The 27,287-nt window shown below is 36.1% G+C and overlaps 1 protein-coding gene across 1 annotated transcript in view; it reads left to right on the forward strand.

The window, feature by feature from the left end:
- Positions 1–25,757, forward strand: part of Ell2 (elongation factor for RNA polymerase II 2) — a 69,243-nt gene extending 43,486 nt beyond the window's left edge. Inside the window, exons 4-12 of the mRNA XM_042690724.1 lie at positions 684–847; positions 8,007–8,266; positions 12,683–12,807; positions 12,972–13,059; positions 14,766–15,333; positions 17,446–17,512; positions 21,651–21,822; positions 23,984–24,028; positions 24,120–25,757. Coding sequence (XP_042546658.1) covers positions 684–847; positions 8,007–8,266; positions 12,683–12,807; positions 12,972–13,059; positions 14,766–15,333; positions 17,446–17,512; positions 21,651–21,822; positions 23,984–24,028; positions 24,120–24,236 — 1,606 coding nt within the window. The 3' untranslated portion in view covers positions 24,237–25,757. The remainder of the gene's footprint in view (positions 1–683; positions 848–8,006; positions 8,267–12,682; positions 12,808–12,971; positions 13,060–14,765; positions 15,334–17,445; positions 17,513–21,650; positions 21,823–23,983; positions 24,029–24,119) is intronic.
- Positions 25,758–27,287: the final 1,530 nt, after the last annotated feature.

Below are 27,287 nucleotides of genomic sequence, written 5' to 3' on the forward strand. Positions count from 1 at the left end.
TTAAAACTCACACTTTATCAAAAATATCAAGAATTAGAGTGAATGTTCCACTGTTATTATGCATGTATCTGTCATTCTACTAAAAGTAAACGTTTAAATATCTCTCCTTTCAGTGGTAGGTAAATTAAAAATGATTGGCTGTTAAGTGAAAGCAAAACTACAATATTGATCCATTGGAACTCTGGTCTTCACTCCAGATGATGATAGATTATTGATTGATTGATTTGTGTGTGTGTGCCCATACTGTGGTACTGTGGTCTGCACTCAAGGCTTGCCTGCTCACAACAGGTCTGGCATCTTCAGTCAGGCATTTTGCTGTTTAGAGATGGAGTGCCATGGACTTTTCTTCCAGAGGCTGGCTTTGAATTACAGTCCTCCGATCTTAACCTCCTAAGTAGCTAAGATAACAGGTGTGATCACTGGCACCCAGCTTCAAATACTGTTTGCTTGCTTATTTGTAATTCCTGTATTTGGTCTCTGAAAGTTTATTTTGCCCATTTTATTGAGAATATAGAAAAAATAGAAAGGAGGAACAGAAATATTTTAATTAGTCTTTGCATTTAAAAATTACTAATTGACTGCAAACTTATTCAAGGCTACTGATTTTAGGATAATACCGTTCTTGTACCTATGTTGTATAAAACGACAGTCATGTCTAACAAAGCCACTATCTTACTTGACAGCTCTGGAGCCTCTCAGCTCAATTGTCTGGGATTTATACAAGATAAAATTACAGTGTGTGCAACGAACGACTCGTATCAGATGACACGAGAAAGAATGACCCAGGCAGAGGAAGAATCCCGCAATCGAAGCACAAAAGTTATCAAACCCGGTGGACCATATGTAGGTTTGTATAGATATCTTTCTCCTCTCGCTGATTGATTGGAGTAATTCAAGATCGCTGTAGGTAAATACTGGTATTGTTAACTGAAAGAAAGCACAGAACTAACTTTTCAGACCATTTTGCATACATAATATCAATTTTTAAAAAGATTATTTGTTCTCTTCAGACTTTTAGTAAATTGTAAGACACATTTTAACACCTTTTAAAGTTTTATGACTTTACTAATCTTGAATACTCTGTTACTTGTTACTTATTTTACAATACTAGAATTTGGTGGTGTTACTACATGAGGCTATAAACAGTGGTACCGTTGTGTTTTCTTTGTCACTGGGTGATATAATTTCACTGGACAGTGTGGTTCTTGTTTTGCACTTTTATAAAGCTATTTTTATAGTAAAATCTATTGGTCAATTTTTTGAGTTGATAATATTACTGTTGCAGACTTTGCTTATATTTTCAGAAAAGCTTTGAATAATAAGAAATTCTACTGCAAAAGTATAAAATGAGGTCTGAGATTGTGATTCAACACCAGCCCAGGCAGGGAACTTTTTATCTCTGATTAACTACCAAAAGCTAAAGTGAAGCTGTGGCTCAAGTGGTAGAGCACTAGCCTTGAGTAAAAAAGCTCAAGAGATAGTGCCCAGGACTGAGTTCAAGCCCAAGACAGGCACCAAAATAAAGTATGAAATGGACTTACATCAGACTATATTAAAACATTCAGCTCATTTTTTGTGCCACAATTATGATCCTTGTCTTCTTCTATCCACTAATTAAGTCTCTGCCTCACCCATTGTCTTTATCATCACTCACTCATACATGCATCAGATCGAAGGGAAGTAAGACCAGACCAACAAGAGGAGTCTCTCCTTTATGATCAGTGTCCTGAATAATCTTAATGAATCAATGCATAGTGACTATTAACAATACTAAAATGATCAAGAGTAAGGACAAGGACTTTGAGTCTTTAGTAGATTAATATTTCAGGTCATCCTGGTAAATGATTAAAAATTGTTAATTTAGAAATGTAAATGCTTATGAAAATGGTCTCTTATAGAACCAGATCTCTTACTTAATTAACCAACATCTTTCCATGTTTGATACAGTTACTACTTCTGTTTTCCTTTTCCCCCATTGCTGACTCCACTATAGTACATTCAGCTTTAAGAAACACTACTTGTCTTAATAAGTGTTTCTTTAGAACAAAGCCAGTGCTCTTGGGACATGGTGCTTAGCTTAGATACATTTAGTTTGGTTTAACAACAATTCTTGGCTTCCCCAGGTAGCTATACCCACAGGGTCATAGTTCCTTGCCTAGTAAGTTGCAAGCAATGAGATTTTTTTTAACCTACCTTTTCCTATTGAGTGAGGTAACAACTTCCAGGCTCCTTTCTTTCTCCTTTCTTTTCATAGATAATGTAATTAGCTGTCTGTGCTAGTAGGCTACATCTCAAATTATTGCTAAAATCTACATTATGTTTTTAAATAGAAACTATGTTTTATCTGCCCCTATTTGAAAGTGTTATTTTAATCCACTGCTTTATTATGAACAGTGAGGTAAGTGATGTATACAACAAAAGAATAAAAGTCTCGAATCATCATCAGAATGATTTTATTTTCCTTCCAGTGGAACAAGGTGAAAACTCTCACCTTGATATATTCCAGTGCTTGAAACTCAGCAATGATTACTGTTACTGTGCTTTTCCACTGACTGGTCCTTGGGTGTCCCCTGTGTTGATGTGTTTCTGTTTGTTTTGATGAGGGTCAGATACAGTTCATTTAGAGTTTATACAACAAACTTTCCAGCATCCCAAATCTCATAGAATGTGTACTTCCTAATGGTACTGGGAATTTTATAAACAGTAAGACTTTATAGGGACTCTAAAAACATACATGTCTTTTGGAGGGGACTACAGGAAAAAAATCCAAGGTTATAACAACCGAATCAGAACCCTGAAGTGATCCCTGAAGCCAGCCCAAGTGTCCTATTTAGCCTTTCCCTCCAGCTTTCTCCTGTCAAAGCACAGTGCTCTTCTCTGGTCCTCTTCAACTTTTCTTCTCTGACCTCATCAGCTTTTTAACCTCTAGGTCACATCATCCCAGTTCCTTTTAGCTTTCCTTAATATGGGCAGTGTCCCGACGTATTCATTATTTGTATTGTTTGTCTCTGGACTACTACTGGAAACCTACTCTTAACAAAAATATTATTATTTCTTCAGACACATGTATCTCACTGGATTCTCTATTTGATTTTCTAACTGTCTTAAACTATTGTCCCATTTTAATCTTTTTCTTTTATTTAGTCCCTTACTACCACCCTGATAGTCTCCTGATCTGAATCTCACAATGATGATCACTCTGAAGCAGGTAGTGATTACCTCTTTATTTTGCATATCAAGTTGTCAGGATCAGAAAATCACACATGATATGGGCATGTCCTCATAAACAGATTGTATTCTCTCCTTAATCAGCAAGAGTTACCCACTTCAGCTCAATTTGACTATGCCATATTAAATCATACCAAAAGCTCCCCTATGCTAGCCTAAGTACCTGCAGAACAAGGTTTCTTTCAGCAGTGTCAGCCTGGGTGGAGACAAGCAAGAGTAATACTGGTCTCTCTATGGTGTAATGGTGGTATGATGTCAAGCAAGGCCTCTGCCAAAGGAACGATGGTACACGTCCAATTTAAGGGATAAAGTATATACATTCTTTAGGATCTAGGGGTCACCTGGCCTACTCAAAATATAATCTGTAACCCTCTTCTGAGCTAAGGAAAGAAAAACATATTTGCCAACAGATGAGTTGGAAATTTTTTACCTTGGAAATGTTTATTCGTTTTTTCAGTAACATTTCTACATTTAGATCAGGGGTAGACATTGCTATATTATTCTAACCCCTTCCCTTTTAAGAAAATAATCACAATTCACTACAACATCTGAATTACCAGTATCTTAATCATTCTTATTGATGCCTAGCTAAAATGTAGAATTATAATACAAATTTAGTACACATCTTTCTTTATATTAACATTTACTTAAGTACATAAAATAACCAGCTAATGCAATATTGAGGGTTCTGCTCCCATTTTCAACAATTTCTCTACTCTTTTTTTGGATGAGTTGTCACATATTTGAGTGACAAGTAACTATTTTATTTTCTCAAATATTAAAGAAAAGCTGGGTGATAGTAGTTCACATCTGTAATCCTAGCTACTCAGCAGGCTGAAATCTGAGGATCACCATTCAAAGCCAGCCCAGGCAAGAAAGTCTCTGAGACTCTAATGTCCAATTAACTAGGAAGCTGAAATTGAAGCTGTATACCTCAAGTCTTGAGGTAAAAGGCTCAGAGACAGCACCCAGGCCCTGAGTTCAAGCCCCAGAACCAGTGCCCAAAAAAAAGAAAGGTATTTGAACTAGATAACCTCTAAGGTTCTTTGTAGTTCCGACTGACTGATTGACTCTGTGTGTATGTGTGTGTGTGTTTATGAATGCACATAGTAAACATTTTAAACAGTGATCACAAACGCAAAATGGTAGAGTTGGATTTTGTAGTGGACATCATGCCCTTGTGATGGTTTTAAAGCATTGAGTCTGTGTTACTAGGACTTCTGGTGCCATGGGGGGCGGGGAGGGGAGGAGATAGCTGTAGTTCCTACTCTTTCTAATAGAATGCTTCCACATATTCATTTTCGAATTGTTTATTCATAGTCACTAGACTGAAGTAATAATACTTTACCATTTCATATTAACTTCAGGAGCTAGAAGTGGACTTCTTGTTATGAAACAGCGACTCAGTTCCAGTCCCAGATTACCCAACCCTGTTGGTATCAGTGCTACTGTTTATAAAGGAGCCCAGGGAATTGATTAGCAGATGGGTCTGGGAAGAGAATTAGGTTTTCCCATAGGCTTTATTAAAAAGGCTTTTCTGAGGCAAATATTAAAAATAAAAACATAACCATTTGATCCACACTAAATCTGACATTTTCCTACTGTACTTTTTTTTCTTGAGCATATCAATTCTAAATATTTATGTCACTAATGTTTTCCCAAAAGAGGTGAGGAAACATCAAGCAGGTGATCTTTGAATATAGTTCAGAGGTCCATTGTGGCTGAATTAATTTTTCATGGGGGCTACCCTGGACTGGCTGGCTGTATAAAAGAAACATGAGATAGAGTGAAGTGAGTGGATTGTGAGTTGGGAATTCATAGGAGATAAGTGTCTGCTACTAGACCCAAGGTACAACCATAAAGTTGTCCTCTCATTTATTAGTCTCCAGTTTCTTACAAAACAGTATACTTGTTCCACTCTTAAAGGGAAAGTTAGGTTCCTTTATTTGTTTCCCTTGTGCTCACTTCCTGGAGAATGAAGGCAAACCCAGCGGTCCTTGGAGCCCTTTGGAGACTGAGAATCAGAGGAAGAGCAGAGCACAGATGAGGCAGGGCAGTCTGAAACAAACTGGCAGAACTGGACTCTCTTTTATTTTTATTTGCCTGGCTTTAATTCATTTTAAATGATCAGTCAATAAGTGTTGTTTGGAAAAGGATATGTTCAACAGATTTCTTTTTTGTAAGACTTGGCAAAGGGGGAGGTAATGTGGAATTTTTGTGAGAGTGATCCTATTTTTTTCCACAAATTCCTGTTAAATTTTTGTGACAGTGCCTTTTTCACAAATTCCTATTAATTTCCAAAGAATAGGACTATGTGCAGTGTTTTATACTTGTAATTCCAAGTATGCAAGAGACAGAGATAAAAAAAAAGGATTGTGGTTAGAGTCCATTCCTGGCACACACACACACACACAAAGCTAGACTCTATCTCAAAGAACAAGTGTATGTGGTGGTACAGGCCTGCAATCCCAGCTATGCAAAAAGTATAGGTAGCAGGATTGTGGACAAAGGTTAGCCCTGGATAAAAGCACAGGCTGTATCTGAAAATGAGTTACAGCAGAATGGGATGTGGCTGAAGTGGTAGAGCACCCAGTATGTTACACATGTTACACATGACCTTGAGTTCAAACCCTATTATTGCAAAAAATAAAAGTAACAGTGTCACAAAAAAAAAAGTAACAGTTTCATGAAGGAGAAATGGTAGACCAGGTTTGCATTTACATTTTTACATTAGAGATTTCAGTGTATTTGCAGATACCTGGTAATGTAGAAGAACACAGACAATGTTGCTTCCTGATGACTTGCTATCGTTCACTTAATCATTGAGTGCTAACTCATTCTGCTGGTGGAGAAAGCAGCCACAGCCTGTCCTCACCGTGCTTACAGCCTAACACAAAGCAACAGTATATCTGGTTTTTCATAAAACTCTTCCCAAAAAGTACAGGGGAGACTATTTAGGGGGGGTAATTACAAAAATCACTGGATGCTGAGTGAGCGCATTACTATCAGAATATCTCAGATTTCTCATCTGTGAAATGGGGGTCACTACTCACCCCTTCAGATCACTGGGAGACTGAGATAATGTGTGAGGCTTTCGGCATAGTCTCTTTCCATCAAACACTGATCTAGCTGCTGGTAAATTATGAAAAATACAGAAAATAGTTCTAAATTTGTATCCAAAACTATTTTTAAAAATTTTAATAGTTTTTCTTTTTATTGGTCAGTATTCCCTTAGTGATGCATTCCTTTGTTCTTCAGTGGTTTGATCTGGTATTTACCATCAGTTACGTTCAAATGGTAAAGAAACATACTAGCTGGTAGAAGTTTCCAGAAGACATTCATCCTTTTCCCTTACTTAAGGCAGAATGTTATCCAAACAAATATGCTCCGGCCAGGCCTGGGGAACCCAGTGCAGACAGAATTACTATTCAGTAAAGTTCCTTCCCAGCAAGCTGACTCACCCCAGACCACAGCTCATGGAAATTGCTTCTACTTATCCATTGTTTCTACATGCTAGTCTTGTTCTTAATGCTGTTACCCCACACTGTATATCACTGCTAGTTCTGTCTGCTTGTCTGCCAAATAGCATGGAGTTGGGTTTATCGGGTTTAGTATGTGATAAATGAGCTAGAAGATTCTACTTCAGATATTGTCAAAGGACGGTCTTGTCCATCTCGTGCTAGTTTCTGTTCCTTCAACAAGAAATAGTTACTGGCTGTCATTGGTGACCAGTCCTATATGATAGGTTTGCACATACACATAGTATCTAGGTTACTTCAGCCCATATTTTCTAAAAGTAGCCACTTGCCAAGTGTCAATGCTCCATCCAAGAAGAAAATGAGTTATCTAACATGAGTGGCACCAGCTATGCAGAGTGCTATGAAGGCCTCCTTTGTAACATTTTTCCTTTCTCCTAACTCATCTGTCTACTCTTAGCTCTGCAGAGGAGAGATCTGTTTGCCTGGTGCTCTGAGATGATTTTGTTGGTTGGATGGTTGCTTTTATTTATTGGTTGGTTTTGGGTTTTGACTCAAAATGTATTATAGTCTGCCAAAAGGAGTATCACTCGTGGTTGCCTAGTGGATGTTGACTTCACTCCTTGTGGTTTCTTAATCCATGATATTAGCAATGTACTACCCTGGTGAGCTGAGTGTGTATGCTCCTAGCAAGTTCTGACAAGCATTTTTCATATTTTACCACACCAATTACATTCATCCATTTTTTTTCAAAATGTCATAAATAGGTTTAAGTTTTGTTATACATTCACTATATTCACTTTTCAGAAATGACATATAATACATAGGCTTAAGTTTTGTTAATAGCACAGATGAACATGGAAATTATTTTTATTTAGTGTCAAATAACCTATAAAGTAAAAATCTGTAGTGAATTGTTATACTTTTACATCACTTTTCAGAAATTACATGTAATACATAGATTTAAGCTTTGTTAGTAGCACAGATGGACATGGAAATTATTTTTATTTAGTGTCAAATAACCTATAAAGTAAAAATCTGTAGTCAATTGTTGCACTTTGCATCACAAATGATCATCCATGTGTAGCCAGGTGGACAAAGTACACCTATAATACATATTTATTCCAAGGAATAACACCATCAAAATTCCTAGTTAATATTTTAGGACATTTAATATGTCTCTTTAAAGTAAAACTTGAAATACAATGGCCTTTCTTTATACCTAAAGAAACCTGAGAGTTATCAAAACTTATAACCTTGTCATCCCAAAAAGCTAATGGTATCTTTTCCACTGGACTTTAGGGAAAAGAGTACAAATTCGGAAAGCACCTCAAGCTGTCTCAGACGCAGTGCCTGAGAGGAAAAGGTCAACCCCTATGAACCCTGCAAATACAATTCGAAAGACACACAGCAGCAGCAGTGTTTCTCAGCGGCCATATAGGGACAGGGTGATTCACTTATTGGCACTGAAGGCCTACAAGAAACCTGAGCTGCTTGCTCGACTCCAGAAAGATGGTGTGAATCAAAAAGACAAGAACTCCCTGGGAGCAATTCTGCAACAGGTGAGAACCTCCTCCTAACCTTCTTTCTTTGGAAGAAGTTCACGCAAGACTTTCAGTGTCATTATTATTGAGATACAGAAACCTCAGCCACTTTGATCAATTGAGTGTGAAATAGAACTTCTGAGTATTAATTTGGGTTACACTAATTTTGCCTCAAAATTCCTCTAAGAAGTAAGCAAGATAATTTGTTTTCTGATTTTCATCTTGAATCATCAGTTATTTTCACTTATACAAGTTGTGTAGAGTGTTCTCTTAGTCTTTGGTTAGCACATGTAACTACATTTTTGCTTTGCTAATGGATTAGAATGTTCCTTGTCTTCCAGACCCTTGAAGCCCTTAATATTCCACCTTTCTCTGCCACTGAGTATGCCAAATATGCATTAAGGGATATAAATGTATAAAAGATTAGCAGTGATCAGTTACCTTATAATCACAAACTTCAGAATAAAATAGACCATTATTTTCATTAAAGACAATAGTTTGTCAGACTGTTGCTTCATATATATATATATTTTTTTTTTGGGGGGGGGGTCTGGTTGTGGGGCCTGAACTCTAGGCCTGGGCACTGTCCCTCAGCTCTTCAGCTAAAGGCTAGCGCTCTGCCACTTTAGCTACAACTCCACTTCTGGCTTTTTTCTTTTTTGCTTATGTGGTGCTGAGGAATCAAACCCAGGGCCTCATGCAAGCAAGGCAAGCACTCTACCACTGAGCCACTTTCCCAGCCCTTCCTATATTTTTTATACTTATTTCAGGTCATAAGTGTCAATTATCATTCAGAGCCACTAGGAACTGTAGTCCATCTCTTCTTAATTTTCTCCAAAGCAATAATATTTACAATGTTGTTCTTAAATAATATTTACAAAATTGTTCTTAAATTAAAATTAAATTTTAAAAAACTATAGAATTTCATCTATTACTCAAAGAACAACACTTTAAATCTATTTTTCATTAATAATTTATTATATTTAAGACATAATACTGAATGTAAGGAAAAAGTGAAACCATTGCTGGTCCACAGTTCAGGAGTAGTCAGTCCCTAGATACCTCTGTCAATCTCAGAGTTTTTTATTAAACCCACTGAACATCTTTTGGAATAACTTAAATCCATATGTCACATAGCATTTTTAGGAGCTCAGAAGAAAGTATGAAAAGAAAAAAATGAAGATGAGTGTACAAATATGTATCTTAAGTCTTATTGGGGAAATGGGATTCTTTGATAACTGTATCTCTAGAAGGTTTTTAATTACCTTCTGGGAAGAGGCTGGAGAAGATAAAATGACACCAGAAGCAGTTCTCTTAGAAACTACTACTGATTCGTGTCAGAAATTTGGTAATTGTGCATATGTGTGTGAACATGTGCGTGTGTTTACAACCATTGAATAATTCCAAACGTGTGATATGGGCAGAAAACTACGGGCTCAGTGAAACAGAGATGAGAGGCTAATAATATCTACCACTGTGTAGGCATGTACTGTGTCAGGCACCACACTAGTCATGATCTTGTTTAATCCTCAAAAAGAAGAGCAGAGGCATATCTAGAGGACTTTGAATTAAACTAGCTTCTCTACACATTCCTTGCCCTGAACATTCCTAACATAAAACCACTTGTGTTCCATTGAAACTGACCAGAAGTAGAAATAGAAAAGTGAAGAGAAAAAAAGCAAAATACATAAACAGTCCAAACATGGTTATTTTTGTCCTAAACAAACTAGTTGCCAGGCAAATTAGCTAAAAAGATTGATCCTGCTTTGCCTATATCAATAAAGTTATTTATGTGTTTCTTATGTACAAGTCTTCAGCACCCTGTGAATGAATGCACCCTGTGAATTCCTTTATCAAAGTAATAGATTGTTAAGGTAAACTGGAATATTTCCCAGTAAAACTTGAAAGATTGTACATAAATTTTAAAATCTTTCATATCTACCAGGAAATTTTACTTAATACTGTTTATTGCTAAATTGGTACAATTTATAAGGCTTGGTTTTTCTTACATTGATTGTTTATCTGAAAAAAATTTTTAGAAATCAGAAAACCAAGATAAAGGTAATTTTCTTCTTAACCTTAACATTTGGTTATTGAGATCACTTCATTGAATTTATTAAGTGAAGTTGGTAGTATCTACCAATGGTTATGCAGCTACAGATTCAACCAACTCCAGGTCAGAAATATTTTTTAATTAAATGTTCAGTAAACATTCCTCACCATTATTCTCTAAACAATACAACAACTACATACATAGGATTTACATGTTAAATAAGTTAAATTATGTTACATTTTATAAGTAATCTAGATAGAATTTATAGTGTGTGGGAGGACGCATTAAATCTGAGTTTTTATGTACTATAGTTGACATACCTTAGTATTTGGATATCTATGGGGTCCTGCATATCAAATATGGATGTGGATACTGAAGATGTAAACACTGAAAAATGACTGTCTAAAATGTACTAGATATACTGTTCTACATATTGGAATCTCGAAGTGACCCCCACAGGCCAATCCTGCCCTCCTGGAGTTGGGAGAGGCCTGCTGCTTCTAGGGAGTGATAAGGTCAGGGAACATCTTTCTTAAAGGCTTACATATTAGCTGAAAATGTAGAGCAAGAACCAAGAAAATGAGTTAGCACCTCTGGAAGTGTGGTGAAGGAGAAGGCTTAGTATGCTCAAACTAAAGGAAGAAAGGAGTTGGCAGAGGCCAAAACCCACAGAACTGCTTCAACCCAGGGGCAAAGACTTTTGATTTTATGATGACTGAGCCTGCAAAAAAAATGAGAATTCTAAACAAGAATGTGCTATAATCTGATTAGTACTTAAAGTGAGAACACTCAGGTTGTGCAAGGATGGCTTAGGGGAGCAAGAAAAGAACAAGAGAGAGAGAATTTAACTGAGCGTACTATAGAAATCTGAGTGTGTGAAATGTTGGTGGGTTGGATGGTTTATCATGTTAAAGATACATTTTGTGACAAGATTTGATAATGAAGTGCATATAGGGAGACAGTGAGAGAAAAATGGAACCTATGATTATGACTGCAATTTTGGTCCCAGAAACTGAATGGATGATGAGCTATGGACTGAAATGGAAAAAGACGGAAAAGGGGCAGAAATGAGGCTGATGTAGTTGCACTCAGGAATTCTTCCCTACGTAAATTGAAAGATGTCCATTAGACCTGCAAATGGAGATAACTAGTGATAGATAATAAATAATAACAAATAGTAATATATAATAAATAGTTATAGATCATAAGGGCCTGGTGTTCAGAGGACAATTTAGGATGAAGCCATAAATTTAGGAATTAGTATCATCAAGATTAGGCCTTATATGTCTTAGTGTTGAATACAATTATTTTAGGAAGAAATAAAGAGAATGAAGAAAACAGGGCAGAAAGCAGACTAAGCATTCCCCCCCCCCCCCCCCCCCATGTAGAGCTTTGAGAAAGTAAACAAGAAAGAAAGGTGCCAAGGGAAAAGATAGTACCAAAACTTAAGAGACTGAATTGCTGTAGGAGTGGTATTTGTATATGTACTGCCAGGAATAATAAAAAAACAAAAGGTTGTTATTTATTCTTACTCAAACCTGTCAGATCACATATTCATTTATTTGTAAATTTGAATTTTAAAATAAACCTATTTTCTTTTGTATAACTAACAATAAGATTAGCATAAAAGACCATTTCCAGAGTACTTTTCTCTAACCTGAAAAGTTACTTTTGGTTTGGCACCTAAATCCATAGATTTGTGTACTTAATGGATTATAGGTCTGAACACTAGGAATTGCAGTTAAGGAATAGGATGAGTGTACTTAGGAATGAACTGTGTAGCCAATAATGATTATTTGGGCATTCCTTCAGTTTATGATTCTGTTTATTGGTTTAAAGGAATTTCAAGGACTTTGGATAAAATGGTACTTCAGGAGATCTGGTAAATACACAGAGCAAGCTTACCTATCAAAAAAAAAAAGATGAGGTTATCAAAATTTATACTATTTTAAAGACAGTTTCTGTGGAGGACTGAAAAAGAGAGTTTGTAACCTACTATTTGAATATTGTTTTCTACTTAATATGAGACTAAGTATTTATTTGTGATTCAGAATTACTCAAGTTAATAAGTAAATAAATAATGATTTTGTTAATATAAATTTCTTATAGAAGACAAGATTGATTTGAAAATTTACCTAGTTATTTAATTAGAAGTTTGGCAAATGGAGGAAAACATTTCACTCCACACATAAAGTTTTAATTCTGGGTGCTTTTAACTACCAGAAATGAAATTAAATGACACTTACTGCAATCTGGCATACATTTAATGAATAGTCCCTTTGGAGCCAATGAGAGTAATTGTCTTTGGTATATATCCTAAAGATCAACTGCTTTGGATAGTTAGCACAAATATCTAATGCTCTGTTTATATCACATACCAGGTAGCCAATCTAAATCCTAAGGACCTCTCCTATACATTAAAGGATTATGTATATAAGGAGCTTCAAAGAGACTGGCCAGGATACAATGAAGCAGACAGACGGTCATTGGAGTCAGTACTCTCTAGGTAGGTTCTTTTTCCCTTTTTTTCTTTAAAAATGGTAGAAATAAGTAATCATTTTAGTCATTCTTATTTTGATATTGAGGTGGGAAAGAGAATCAAGAGTACGCTTTCTATTGTAAACATTTTAAAGTTCTCATTATTACATGGAACATGTGTGTTCTTGGCAGAAAACTGAATGCCTCTCAGAATGCTGCTGGCACCAGCCGTTCAGAATCTCCTGTATGTTCTAGCAGAGACACTGCATCCTCTCCGCAGGTATGTCATCAACTTACAAAACCTAACATGGAGGCCAACAACTGAGGTCCTCTTCTTTCTAAGTGAGGGAAATGAGGCCCAAGAAAGCTGCACAGTTTATCTACACAAAGCCACACGATGTCAGTCTCAGCTTCCAGTCTAGAACTGTCTCCCCTGTGCAGCTCTGCTTGTCAGAATATTTAATACACACCTTGCTTTCCATTTTTAAAATTTACATTTTGTTGTAAAGTTATCTGCTTTTTAATTTGATCACTTATTATAAGGCTTATCTAGTCCTATACAATTCTTGTATTACATGGGAACTTAAAGATATTTGATTGTGTCTAAAACATGTTCTAGAAGAATATTCTTAGGGAAAATGTATTAGCAATTAGAAAATAAACAAGAAAAGAGAACATTTATGTATGTGTCTTACTTAAGCTCTTTTCAACTTGATCCTAATGGAAATACTCCCCATCAGACATTATTCCTGCTTAGAATTTTCTAGTTTGGCCCATCCTAGAGAAGGTAGAAGAGGTCCTTGGCAGTATAAAGAGTTCCAGTTTACTGAACTTGCCAAGGAGCCCTGAAATTCTCTCCCTGAGAGAGTAAGAGAATTCTCAGTGAGAGTTTTAATATCCTGGGCACTTGGATCAGACATTTGCGAGAGACTTCCCCACCCTCCCAGCACTGTACCATATGCCCTGTACCTCTGGAGAGAATGTGCTGAGCAGAAGACTATCACACAAGGCAATTCACCCTTGCAATGTTCCTTATCTGTGGAAGCCTCACTTTTTGTTCACCAACTATAGTGAAGCTACTTCTGATCAGATGACATACGCTGAGTACCAAGTCAGTTACACTCAGTTTATAACAGAAGAAAATAATGCACTTACTAGCTGTTCATTTTTTGAGCAAAATTTCAAGTTCCAATATTATATTTAAATACAAAAATGCACTTACGTTTCATACCTTTTGACTGTTGAATTTTCTTCTTAACATGTAACTATTGTTATAACTATTGTTGCTTTGAGATTAAGCTACTGTAGCATGCTTTCTTTAAAAGTACTTTTAATGAAAAGGCTTAGCTTATACTACTACTGTGAATAGGTTTGGAAGGGTAAAAAATTAAATAGCATTTCAGCAATGACAGAAAGAGACTTAGAGGAATTACTCTGAAAGTACTGGCTACTCTAAGATAGAGGGAATGGTGATTGACAACCAAACTATTTATAACCGGAGCATTTTAGCAATAGAGATTCAATAGATATAGACATATGGCCTTTACCTAGCTTTCATAGTGCAGAGTCAAATGGCACAAAATGCTCTCGCTTCTCATTTAAGTAGACTAGTCATCACCAGCAGTGGAAAGCAGTTGCTTCTATTTAATACTCTTCTGAGCAGTCTAATCCAAATAAATCAGCATGGTCTAATAATCAGCACAATCTTATGGATAAGGCTATCAGATCAGAAAGAACTTGAGTAACAACTCCAAAAAATAATGTATCTGCCAAGTTCTGCTTTTAATATTACATTACAATTTATTTTACTTGTCATTTGGATTTGTTGCTTTAGTTTAGTTTGGGCTTGTTAATAGGACTTTATTATTGTTTTGCTTTTGCTTGAGTTGGAAGAGAGTAAGATACTCAACTGTTTGATCAATTACAGAGGTTTTGAATGTATTATAGTGCAAACCTGCTTGTTTTTTCCCTTTCCTTCTCATTCAGAAACGGCCTTTGGATTCAGATTTCATTGATCCTTTAATGAATAAAAAAGCTCGAATATCTCACCTAACAAATAGAGTACCTCCAACATTAAATGGTCAATTGAATTCCACCAGTGACAAATCTGCTGCAGGACTACCGCCGCCCCCTGCAGCTGCTGCCATCCCCACGCCCCCACCACTGCCTTCTACGCACCTGCCTGTCTCAAATCCCCCTCAGACTGTAAATTCCAACTCCAATTCCCCTAGCACTCCAGAAGGCGGGGGGACTCAAGACCTACCTGTTGACAGTTTTAGTCAAGATGGTAGCATCTATGAGGACCAGCAAGACAAATATACCTCGAGGACTTCTCTGGAAACATTACCCCCCGGTTCAGTTCTACTAAAGTGTCCAAAGCCTATGGAAGAAAACCATTCAATGTCTCATAAAAAGTCCAAAAAGAAGTCTAAAAAACACAAGGAAAAGGACCAAATGAAAAAGCACGACATTGAAGCTATTGAAGAAAAAGAGGAAGATCTTCAAAGAGAAGCAATTGCCAAGCTAAATAACTCCAGCCCAAATTCCAGTGAAGGTATTTTACATTTGCTAAGACAGAGGTAGAGGTTGGGGGAGATCTGACTGTATGTGTTATGTAAACTGGAAGATCATCCTAGCATGAGTTGGAGATGATGATACCATTAATTAGCAATAACTTGATAAGCAAATGCTTGTTTAATTATTTACCTTGAGCTGTTTTTTTCTTTTATCTTACAATTTCTTTATAAGCAACTATCAACATGATTTCTGTATTAATAATATAATGACATTTGAAAATGACATTTTAAGAAGGGAGACTTTATTCTTTTTCTTACATACTATGGTATTGTGCAATCTCAGCCTTACTGTTAAATATTTTGGAACTGACTTTGACCACTCAAGTAGCAATAGAAATCGTCATTTTCTTCTTTCTCAAAGAAATCAGGGTACCCCATGTTGTACTTATCATTAGCACAGGGGGAATGCCAAATTCTTTATAAAATAGGCAATGTGATACTTCATTCACAGATCCCAAACATCTTAATTTGCAGTGAAAGCAAGGTTGTTGGCTATCAACAATCTCCAAGGCTTTTTTTGTTTTGTTCTTCGATTTGGAGGTTCTGTTTTAGTGAACACCGATAGTAAATTAACATCAATCATTGTTCTCTGTTTTTCTCAGCTTTAACTAATTCTTAGCTTTAACTAATCATTTTTGTCATATGAAACAAGCACTGATTGATTTTAGTGGTGCTTGCAAAGAAGTTGTAGAATAGCACAAGACAGCGTCTATCTAGATTCGGTTTATTGCATCAAAACATATAACGAATGCCCATTTTAAGCTTTATTTCTCTTTAACACTTTTTGTACCTGAATCTGTCAGGTCAGGAAAAGCCATAAAGAAGTAAATTAGCCAGGTTCCTGGGCATCCTCTGTTCTCTTCCACACTTCCCACATTAGGAGGATAATCCTGAGTTGAAACCTAGTGCCAACAGGTCTGAATTCCAGTATGGTGAGACCTACAGCAAAGTTATGAGTGTTCTCAGTTGGAGACCTGGAGAAACAGGGCTAGTTTTTAGAATCCTTCCCTGAAGATCACAGGAAAAAAAAAAATTGGAGTAGGCTCATCAAAAACCCAGGACAGATCCAGACCCGAATCCTCCCTCTGTTGGAACATCTCTGGCCCCTGTGGCAAGGAGGAAGTGTCTCGTACTTGATTCATTTCCTTGAAGGTCTGGGTTGTTGTGAAAGCATGCTCTTTTGCCTAAGCCTGAATCAAATATATGTAGGTAAACAGTAAGCCCAAGTCTATGTAATTTATTCAATATGCTTTAGCTTTTAAAATATTACACTGAGAAATTGTTAGATGGACACCATTTATTTTATAGCGAATAAATCAAAGTCAGATAAATCAAAGCCTGCATTACCTACTGTCCTTTAAGAAATTAAATATACATATACTAATAAAAGGCCACTGAGAATGGGAAACTTAAATAGAATACTGAGAGTTTACATACTTCAACAAGATAATCATGAGAAATTAGAAACTTTATTTAAAAAAAAAATCTGTTGAGTATTATGAGGTCCAGTATCACCATTAAATAATACTTTTATTTTAAACCAATGGGAAAACTTCCTACCAGTTCCACTGTCTGCATGAAACTCCTACCAGTTCCACTGTCTGCATGCAAAAAAAAAAAAAAAAGATGGCAATAAAAATACAGTGACCAAAGCAGTCTGCTACCTGCCTTTATTGTTTCATCTGCCTTGTTTGAATCCCATGAAAAGTAGATGTTGATGTAAAATTTGTATCTCTTATTGTCTAGCTGCATCTGCCACCACAATCTTTGAATTGCTGGGCAGATGCCACAACTGTTGTTGAAAGAATAGAAGATTGACCTTGGGTTAAGATGGAATTCCTTTATTGTGCAGACACTGCAGTAGCCAGGGTGCTTTAAATGCCTGGCGTCAGTTCTTCTGGCGCTGGTCATAGGGCCTCTATTGTTTGTGTTCAATTGTATTCCTTACTCACTGTCGCTTATTGAGATGGAAGAATAGAATTTGAGGAAAAGTGCTCCAGATGTTTCTAATCTTTTTTTTTTTAGAATTACAGGCATTTGATAACCGTACTGGCTGATGAATGCTCTGATTTTTTTTTTTTTCTTTATAGGAGTTAAAGAGGACTGCACTGCCTCCATGGAGCCTTCTTCTACAATTGAACTCCCAGATTATTTGATGTAAGTTCATCTGTCTGCCAGTGGAGAGAGCTGTTTAATTTTAGAAAGTTTGCAAATTCTTTTCCCATAATTTGCAAATCAAAAAAGTAAGGAATTCCAGAAATAGAGTCCTGGAGCGACCCATGCAATTGAAAAGCTGCCATTAAGCCTGCTGTCCCAAATCCACCCTTGTCTTCATGAGCAGGTTGTTCCTCCCCCTACCCTGAGCTATGTTCCTTGGCCTGGAAGTATAGAGAAGCCTGTCCTTTGTTCCCCAGCAAGGCCAAGCATTTGATTATGGAAGATTTCAGGGATCTGCCTCTTCAAAGCTGACAGCCTATCAATACATGGCCATTCCTTTGGGCCCCCAAAGGATGGTTTATTACCGACAAACTGCTTGGACCTCTGCACTGCATACTAAAAAGTGGAGATAGGTTGGTTTTTATTTAAATAAACGCCTGCCCTCAAATTAATTTTAAAGGGAACAAATAATACAATTTAATCCTTTGACTTGAATAGAAATTATAATGCTTTCCTTCTTACGACAACAAGTTGCCAAATGCTGGCTTGCAGACATATTCTGGGCATGTTTTTGTAACTGGTTATATAGGCATTATAATTTTGCAGAATAAAAGGCTTCTAGAAGGAGAAAATAATTGTTTCAAGAGCTTGTTAAATGGAGAGTGAAGGCACAAACAGATCTGACAGCAGATACATACTAAAATGAACAAAATACCTAACAAGTAAAACAAAAAATAGGATGTATGCTGTGTGAACTTTTTTATAAATGGCATCTAATAAACTATCTTACTTAGCCATTTATTTCCCCGAAGACAGGACATTTTTTTTTTTTTATTTTTATTGAGATCAAGTGATTACATAAATTTCACAAATTTCACAGTATTATGGGATAATGATACATAGTTAAAGTACAAACACATTTTAACCTTCACAAGGCAAATTGTCATTATCATGGTCTATAAAGTTTGTGAATTCTATGAGTTCTTCCAAATCAGGTGTTATGTACTTCTCTTTCCTTTTGCTTAGTGTAAGCTGTAGCCTCTTTCCCTCTCATTCCCTCCCTCCTATCGCTGCCCTTGAGTTGCTTAGTTTGTTTTCATCAATGTCTAGTGCACCTGATGGGCCCCTCTGTTGTATATTTTCCCATTTCCCTCTGATTCTATGCCTCCCTCCTAACTTCCCTCTGATGTGCACGTGTATATACCACATATAAGGTCAAGAACATGGAGTCATTTAGAAATAACATGAAAATTATGTAGAGGTCCTTTGTTTCTTGAGTCCTGTTTACTTTGTCATATCTCCTTGCATTTTGAATTTAACATCCACATATCAGGGAGACAATGTGCTGTTTGTTTCTCTGATCCTGGCTTACCTCGCGCAACACGATTTGTTCTAGTTCCATCCATTTCCTTGTGAATGCCATCATTTTGTCCTTTCTAATGGCTGAATAATATTCTATTGTATAAAGGTACCACAATTTTTGGGTCCATTCATCTGTAATGGGGCATCTGGGTTGTTTCCATATCTTGGCTATTGTGAACAGGGCTGCAGTGAACATGGAGGTGTATGTGTCCTTGTATCCTGGTTCCAAGGCAGGACATTTTAGATTTAAAATATTTTGCCTCTGGTTAATATAAAGAATACTATAGTTACCAGGAATAAGACTGTATGAAAGTATAATGTTGGTTATCATCTTAAATAATGGGTTTGTGAAACCATGCTAAGTACTCTGCCAGCTGAGCTTAGTTTAACAGACGAGCCTTGGAAATCAGCTACCTCTCAGTTCCCAGAAAGGGGTATAGGTCTGCAGCCACATTTCCAAGTTAGCCCCTGGCTTTACCTTTCCAGCTATAGAGCCAGTTCTCCAAGTCAGCCCATCACATTAACACCCACCAGGAGGCAGGTCTTGATTTCCTCTTATTAAAAGTGGTTATGTGTGATAAAAGTTGTGTGGGGAGACTAAAAAGAAAATACTCTAAGCTTTCCCCCTATAGATTCAAGGCTGTTGCTGTGTTTTGGCAGCCTAATTAGCTAATTCTATATTTAAAAGGCTTTTTTTTTTAGGTTACTGGTCTAAGAATGATTGCCGCATCTGTTCTGGTACAGTTTTGTATGTTATGTTTCTAGGGCTGCAATTGAGTACTTAATTCATTTAAGTAAAAGCAATATGCCTTACCAAAAGTAAGGTTTATAAATAATGAGAAAATTACCCAAAACACAGAATTTGGCTTATAAGAAAACCAAAAAGAGGTACTATAACCCCTAAATGATCTGCTTTTGAATAATTCATTCTTAACCATGGTATTGCTAATTTTATATAATAAGAATACTTTCATTGCTTGTGGTTTTGAGTTATCCAAAGTTAAAAAGTTTTGTTCTGTCACTGCACTAAGAGCCAGCTGTAAAACCATAGCAAATTCTGTTAAAAATAATAATGGAAAAAAATGGTTTAAATCCCAGGATAACCAAACACATTTGTGGCCAGTTTTGAGCTTTCTCTTGAGAAAAATATTATATAAAACACAAAAGAATATGCCTTTGGATAAGCGGGATACATTTATTATACAGCAAAGTAAAACAGAATTTCCATGTTGGGTTAGTTATTTTGCTTCGATGTGCTTATCCCCAGGAAGCTCTTGCTCCCTCGGGGCTACCTCTGGTGTGCAGTCAGGAAGCCATGTCTGGGGAGGACTGCTTCCATGCTCTGCTGCCTGTGTTCTTTGTGCAGCTGAGACACCAGCAGGGCAGCTCTAAATCAGCACGCTACTGCGGTCTCAATTACACATCAAAAATTAAACCTCCGTACTGTCTAACTCAGCACGAATAAAAATATTAATGAGGACACCAAGTTTGCTCACTGCATCACTTTTCTCACATTTCCAACTAGGCATCTGTGATACAGCAATTTAAATAAAGCTGGTGAGATTATATAAAGCCATTTGGAGATACTGAATTCCAAGATGTTACCACAGTGATGAATAAATGTGTACCTTCAGAATACATCCTCAAGCTCCCACTACCTGCCTGAAATCTCAGATTTCATCTCAATTAGTCAAGGGGATTTTGCATTTCAGAAGTACTAAGAGCAATGAGCTAGGCTCTTGTGGTTCCAGTTCCCAGATCTATGAACAAATAATAGTGTTTGTTTTAATATTTAAATACTGATGTAATTTACTTATCACTAGATAAACTGTCATCTGGGAGTATACCTTTTACTTTCCAGATCTCAAGGAGTACTCACATTCCAAATGAATAAACAGAATTCTTGAATTTTATTAAGAAAGCAAATTTTGAGTACTAGGAAGTAGATACTTGCAAGTGGGGGGGGGGGGTCACAAAGAGAGTGGAAGAAGAATGAATGGAGACATTAGTAGCATGTACACAAGAATGCACTGTATATGCCATAGGCCTGAGAAAAATAAAGGAAAGGGTGGGTGGAAGGGGGTTGAAGATGTCAGAGGAAAAACACAGATCAAGATGCATTGGATACATAAATTGCTTTGTTAAACAGCAAAAACAAATTTCAATAAATAACCTAAAAATTAAGAAAAGTAAGGGAAGGAGTAGGGTAAAGGGATGGGTGAGAATGTTGAAAGGGGTAACATTGATCAAATCACTGTATTCATAAATATATATTCTATTAAATGACAACTCCTTTGTACAACTACCTAAAGAAAATATTTTTTAAAGAAAGAAAATTAGACTAATAGTTCAAAACTGCAGAGTATAATGTGTTGCTTCAAAAGACCTAGAGAAATAATATTTTCCTTTTGTCTCTCACTTTTAAAAATTTTTTAAAAATCCCTTTTTTGTATTTTATATAGTTTTCCAGTTTAGGAAGCCAAATGTGTGTTGACACTGTTTTTTTACTTAGATACATTTTAATTTCATTGCTACCATCTGTTTTTCACATTTGATTCCCCTTCGTAAAAGCTCTTAAGACCTGTAGAGTCACTTCACATGGAAGGACCAGTGAAAGAATGACCTAGGAACAAACTAGTAGTGGAACAGCATTAACTACTAGTGATAGATATGATTCATGAAAAGATACCATTTCTAATATTTCGTTTCAATCTCAGACTCGGGTCATTGTGTTTTGTCAGTAACTACTCTTTGTGGTATTTTTTTTTCTTATTAGAAAATATATTGCTATTGTCTCCTATGAGCAACGCCAGAATTACAAGGATGACTTCAATGCAGAGTACGATGAATACAGGGCTTTACATGCCAGGATGGAGACTGTGGCCAGAAGGTTTATCAAACTGGATGCGCAACGAAAACGCCTTTCTCCAGGCTCAAAAGAGTATCAGGTAAATGGATTTGATTTGTTCCTGATCAGACTCACTTTCATATTTTACCTTCTTTCTTTCCCTGTCACACTAACTTCAGCCTTCCTTTACTAAAATTTAAAACAAGCTCTCTAAACTAAACCTCTGCTGCTTTTGGAACTGAATTGTTGAAATAGTTCTAAAAAAAATAAAAGCTTTGCACCACTGTAAGATATCAGGTATTGAGAATTATCAAATATTACTAAATAGGGGGAAAAATTGGATCTTGGGATTCATTTATGCTTCATTTGATTATACAGCCAACTCAGCTCAGAATACAGTCAGCCCCTACACACACACACACACACACACACACACACACAATGGTGTTATTTCAAGATAGTCTTTTAATTATTACTTTTATAACTCTGAGTTAGATTATAGTCATAGAATTAGGGCCATCATAGACACAGTACATTATGTACTAATCTGATTTTCTTTCCCACCCTAGCTGGTAATAGGGCTGCAGCTGACAAAGAACAGTAGCTCTTGATCTGTCTTTTGTGGGGTTTTTTTTGATAGTTCTTAGCAAAAGAATTGATAGAAATGAATATTTTATCATTACATAGGCCAAGAACTTGGTCTCACTTCACAGCCATAAATGGTATAGTGCTTTTCCCCCAACCCCTACCATGGTTCTTACCTTACTATTTCCCCACAGGAGGAGAAACAGACCAAGAGCATGTGTGTCTCTCACACATACCTGTGGCTTGCACCCATGGGCTTTAATCTTTTCAGTAAACAAAGAGAGCTAAAGACTTTGCCAGATGAATTGATATTTAGGGTATAGAAGGTGTTGGAGTGGTGATTTACAATTTATGTTTTTCTGTGCAGTTATTTATCCATTTACATGATATTTATTATAATAAATTTAAATAAGTTTATAATAATTTTAAATAAGTTTAAAATTATTATAAACTTATTTAAATTTATTATAATAATTTTAAACTTATTTAAATATATTATAATATAATATTATAATTCTAAGGATTGATTAGTGGCTCTGAAGCTGGGGCCTCAGCTATGTCATATTTCTGTATATTGCCTTTGGGTAAGTTTGCAAATTCTTCTTTGCCTCAAGTTCCCCATCCACAAAATGGGATGATCATAGAATTGCATTAAGCATTTATAAATGACATTAAGCATTGGGAATCCATGCCTAGTACCTTGAACATGGAGGCTAAGCAGCTATTTTTCCCCAGCTACCCTATGGGTAATCACTACCAGTAGCTTCTGTTGTATTCTTTCAAAAACATACATTTTGTGTGTGTGTGTGTACATTTGTGTGTGTATGTATTGTGTTTAATTAAATCTAAGTTTCATTTAATTATAAGTGGCATCATTGTGTTCTATCCCAGTAACTTAAACCATGATATTTTATTTCTTATCCTGGTTTCATTAGAATTAGAAGAAATGCACATCTTAAAAAAGTAATGACATTTTTTAGAATATAGTAATTTCTCTGTTTGAAATAAATGGTAGCTAACTGCCCATATTACTCTTAACCGAACAATGTAAAGTATTAAAGAATTTATTTTGTATCAGTACATAAAGCACATCCACACTTCTCAGTGTCCTCTTACTATCCATTGTGTAAATTGCAACTTTTGGCCACCTTTTGCTGCAGTGAATAACATACTTTCATCATTTTACTCAAGGACAAGTAGAGCTGAAGTATAATTAAATTGCTGAGTCAATTTTACATTTGCTATTTTGATAGTTATTGCCAAATTGCCCTTCATAAAGATTGTAGGCCAGATATGATGGTGCACAGCTATAATCCAAGCTATTTGGGAAGCAGAGATCAGAAGGATCATGGTCCAAGGCTAATCCTAGATATGATGGTGCACAGCTATAATCCAAGCTATTTGGGAAGCAGAGATCAGAAGGATCATGGTCCAAGGCTAGTCCCTGCGGGGGTAGCAACAGTGGAGGCCTTATCTGAAAAATAGCTAGGGCAAAAAGGGATTAGATATGGCTTGTGTGGTAGAGCACCTGCCTAGCAAGAATGAGGCCCCAAGAAAAATTTTTCCAGGTTATATTTTCACTATCAATATCCCTACACTTTACCAAATGCATGCTAATTATTGCAATGCCCAAAATAATTCATTCTCTTCTGATTTCTCATTTTTAATTTTTGTAGCATGTTCATGAAGAAGTCTTACAGGAATATCAGAAGATCAAGCAGGTAGGTATCATCATTATTGGTTTCCTGACCTGTAGTTGATAAATGTAATCAATTCTGCCACCTAATACCTCACTGTTTTCTTCATCTGCAGTCTAGTCCCAATTACCATGAAGAAAAATACAGATGCGAGTATCTCCATAACAAGCTGGCTCACATCAAAAGACTAATAGGTGAATTTGACCAACAGCAAGCAGAGTCATGGCCCTAGATCTCTGCTTGAACAGAAGATGTGAATAAACTTAATCTTATTTATTTAAAATTCCAAATGAGTTGCTCTAGATTCTAAAAGATGAAACTTTGCCTGTTGAAAGTTTCAGTATTAGTAAACTTGAGTTACTTTTTTTTTTCCTATTTTACTTTGCTTCTCTCCATTTTGAAGCTGCTTTCTCCTAATCTTCTCTTTCCCTCTTCTCAAGACTTGTGTTTGTTAATAGAAACTTTTCTTTCTTTTTTTTTCTTTCATTTTTTTAGATATTGGGGATCCAGTGTCTATACTGCAAATCATTTTTCTTTTTCTTGAGAGCTTGTGTTTGTCTTTAGGAATGATTTTTTTTTTTTTTAGATATTGGGGATCTAATGTCCACACTTCAAAGTTGTGTGTATTAAACAACCACAGTGATGTGCAAGGTGAAATGCTTTTGGATAAACATAAGCCTATTTTCTGACCTTTCTTAATGCAAACTCTTTGCCTTAAATGGTAGAACATTTAGACATTTGCACAAAAATACAAAAAAATAAATAAAACATTGTTTTGGAGGGTTAAAAAAATAGGAAGTTGTGGGAGTATGTGTGTAGATTTTTATACACATATATATCTATTGGCCAACTTGATCTAGAATATTAAATCTGCCCTGCAAGTTAACCCCCCATTGCAATGGTTGCCTTAAGGTGTTTGCTAGTTGTGTACATAGTGTGGTTAGTCATTAGCTACACTGCTTCCCAATGATGAGAGCACTGGGAAGCACACTGTGGCCTACCAGCGTCTGAAACGTGTGCTCAACCTGTATGTGTGCAGAGCTGATGTGGATGTGAGCGTGCATGAAGGAGAAAAGCTGCTACTCTCAGTAGGCCCAACGCTCAGGTTAAACAACTGACGAGTGTTACTGTAGGGTTTTGTTGTTGTTTTGTTTTGTTTTTTCCTGTCAAATTGCTACTTTCTTCTATTTTGGAAGACAAAAGCATTTCCATTTCAACAGTTTGTCAGCTTTATTAATGTTGGGCAGAAATTGATATGATATAAAAATTAAACAGATCTATAGTTTTGGGGCAAAATTATAAAATTAAATGTGTAGGTAACCTATTTATATACTGCTATAAAGTATTTTTGAAGAGAGAGATATGCAAAGAAGCTATTACCTACATGAAATGTATATTTAAAGATTTTTTTTTCATCCTGGATGCCAGGAATATAAGAAAGTGCAGATATATTTAACCATAACATACTGTGATTCATCAAACAGCACAAACTTTCATTTCATGGAGTTTATCTGTTGACGTTGATTTAAACTATCACTTGTTTTATCATGTGGGAACATAAGTTATGTGGTCAAAAATATAAGGATTTTGAACTAATGTTGATTCAAGTTGTGTTGTCTTATCGTATTGTCTTTTCAAGTGCTGCCAGTTGAAAAGGGAAGCATTATGTTTACAAATCTGTTTTGAAATGTTTGCCAAAATTTTGGTAGTATCTTTAATAAAGATGTTTGTCTCCAGCATCCAAGAAAATAAATAACTTGTTGCGTATCACTGTCAACCAGAAAATGTTGATATCTAGAAAACATGACAGAATATGTAGATTAACTTTTCTCTTTAGAGTCTTTCTAAAATTTTAACTGGAGAGATTAAAAATATGTTACAAGTATACAAAAGTATACACATTATGCAAGAACTGAAGTGACACTTTTACACTATAGCTCTAAAATATTACTGTATATTTTATTTCTATGTAGCATGGACCTCCTAGGGAATTCTATTTCTTTTAGTCTTGAGATCCCTGGTGCTCTTTCTTTTACCTCAAAATTGGTACAATCATTAAAGATTAATTTATTTCAAACTTCTAAAAAGAAAGAAAAGTATAAGCCTATTGGGAGATAAATTTGGTCCTCATATTATGGTAGAGTGTCCTGACGGGTTTGCTATAGGTAATGATCTCATTGGTGTTACTTCTTGGAGTCTTGGCCTTTTAAATCAAAGATTGTGTGCTGCTATTTGCTATGAGCAATATTTCTCAAAAGCAAGGTTCTTGGACCACTCCCATTACTAGAATTAGAATCTCTGGGTAGGGCTCAGGTACATGCACTTTCACACATTTCCTCCTGTAGGTGACTTTTGCAAGCTAAAGTGTGAGAACTATTGGCTTGGATGTAGTCTAAACTTTTAAGCTTCTTAATTTTAAAATCTTGAAATGAAGGTCAATGAACTCTGCCTTTTCTTTTTAAACCCATCCCTGTCAGCAGGTACAATTCATTCTTCCCTTCTTTATGATCTGAGGGCAAATCCTCTCTTGTTTCACTGCCAGCTCTTAATTCAGAACCTGTTTACAGTTAATCACTCCCCCTTGGAGCCCCTGCCCACCATTATACAGCATATCTTCTGGTTTACAGGTCAAGTAATATGGAAACTGGAGATGCTTTATGGAAATCCAGAATTCTATAAACTTGACCCACATACCTGAAAAATCCTTAATTTGGATGTCATTGTATTACATTGGAGGTCCTTGTCTATCAAAGGTTGCAGCCCTTTTTGAAGAAGAGTTACGGCCCTGTTAAAATATTTATAATTATTTTTCCATCCCCCCCTTGCAAGATTTTTAGATTCTTCCAAATGATTTCTGCAGGAAGGCATGGCCACTTAGTCACTCCTGTGGAAGATTTTCTCATTTTTACAGTAAATGTAAAGCAGCATTGTCACAGTTAAGGGATGAATTGTCTTACTGCTTTTTTCACCACATTTCATCCGAAACAATTTGCACTCTGGAAGATTTTTTTGTATCAATGCCTATAAACTTCCTATTGAATGAGAAGCTAACTTCAACCCAGCTGAAAGGATATTCAAGTACATTTTTTAATATGGAGATTGTGTTTTCTATCTCATTGGTTATTTCCCTTGAAATACTTTAGAGGGATTAGCTTTATTTTTTTTTCCTGGTTCTGGGGCCTGGGTGCTTTCCCTAAGTTCTTTTTGCTCGAGGCTAGCACTCTACAACTTGAGCCACAATGCCATTTCTGGCTTTTTCTGAGTAGTTTATTGGAGATAAAAA

Source organism: Dipodomys spectabilis, unplaced genomic scaffold, assembly GCF_019054845.1.
Source record: "Dipodomys spectabilis isolate Male_0828 unplaced genomic scaffold, ASM1905484v1 ptg000140l, whole genome shotgun sequence".
In the NCBI taxonomy this organism is placed as follows: Eukaryota; Metazoa; Chordata; class Mammalia; order Rodentia; family Heteromyidae; genus Dipodomys; species Dipodomys spectabilis.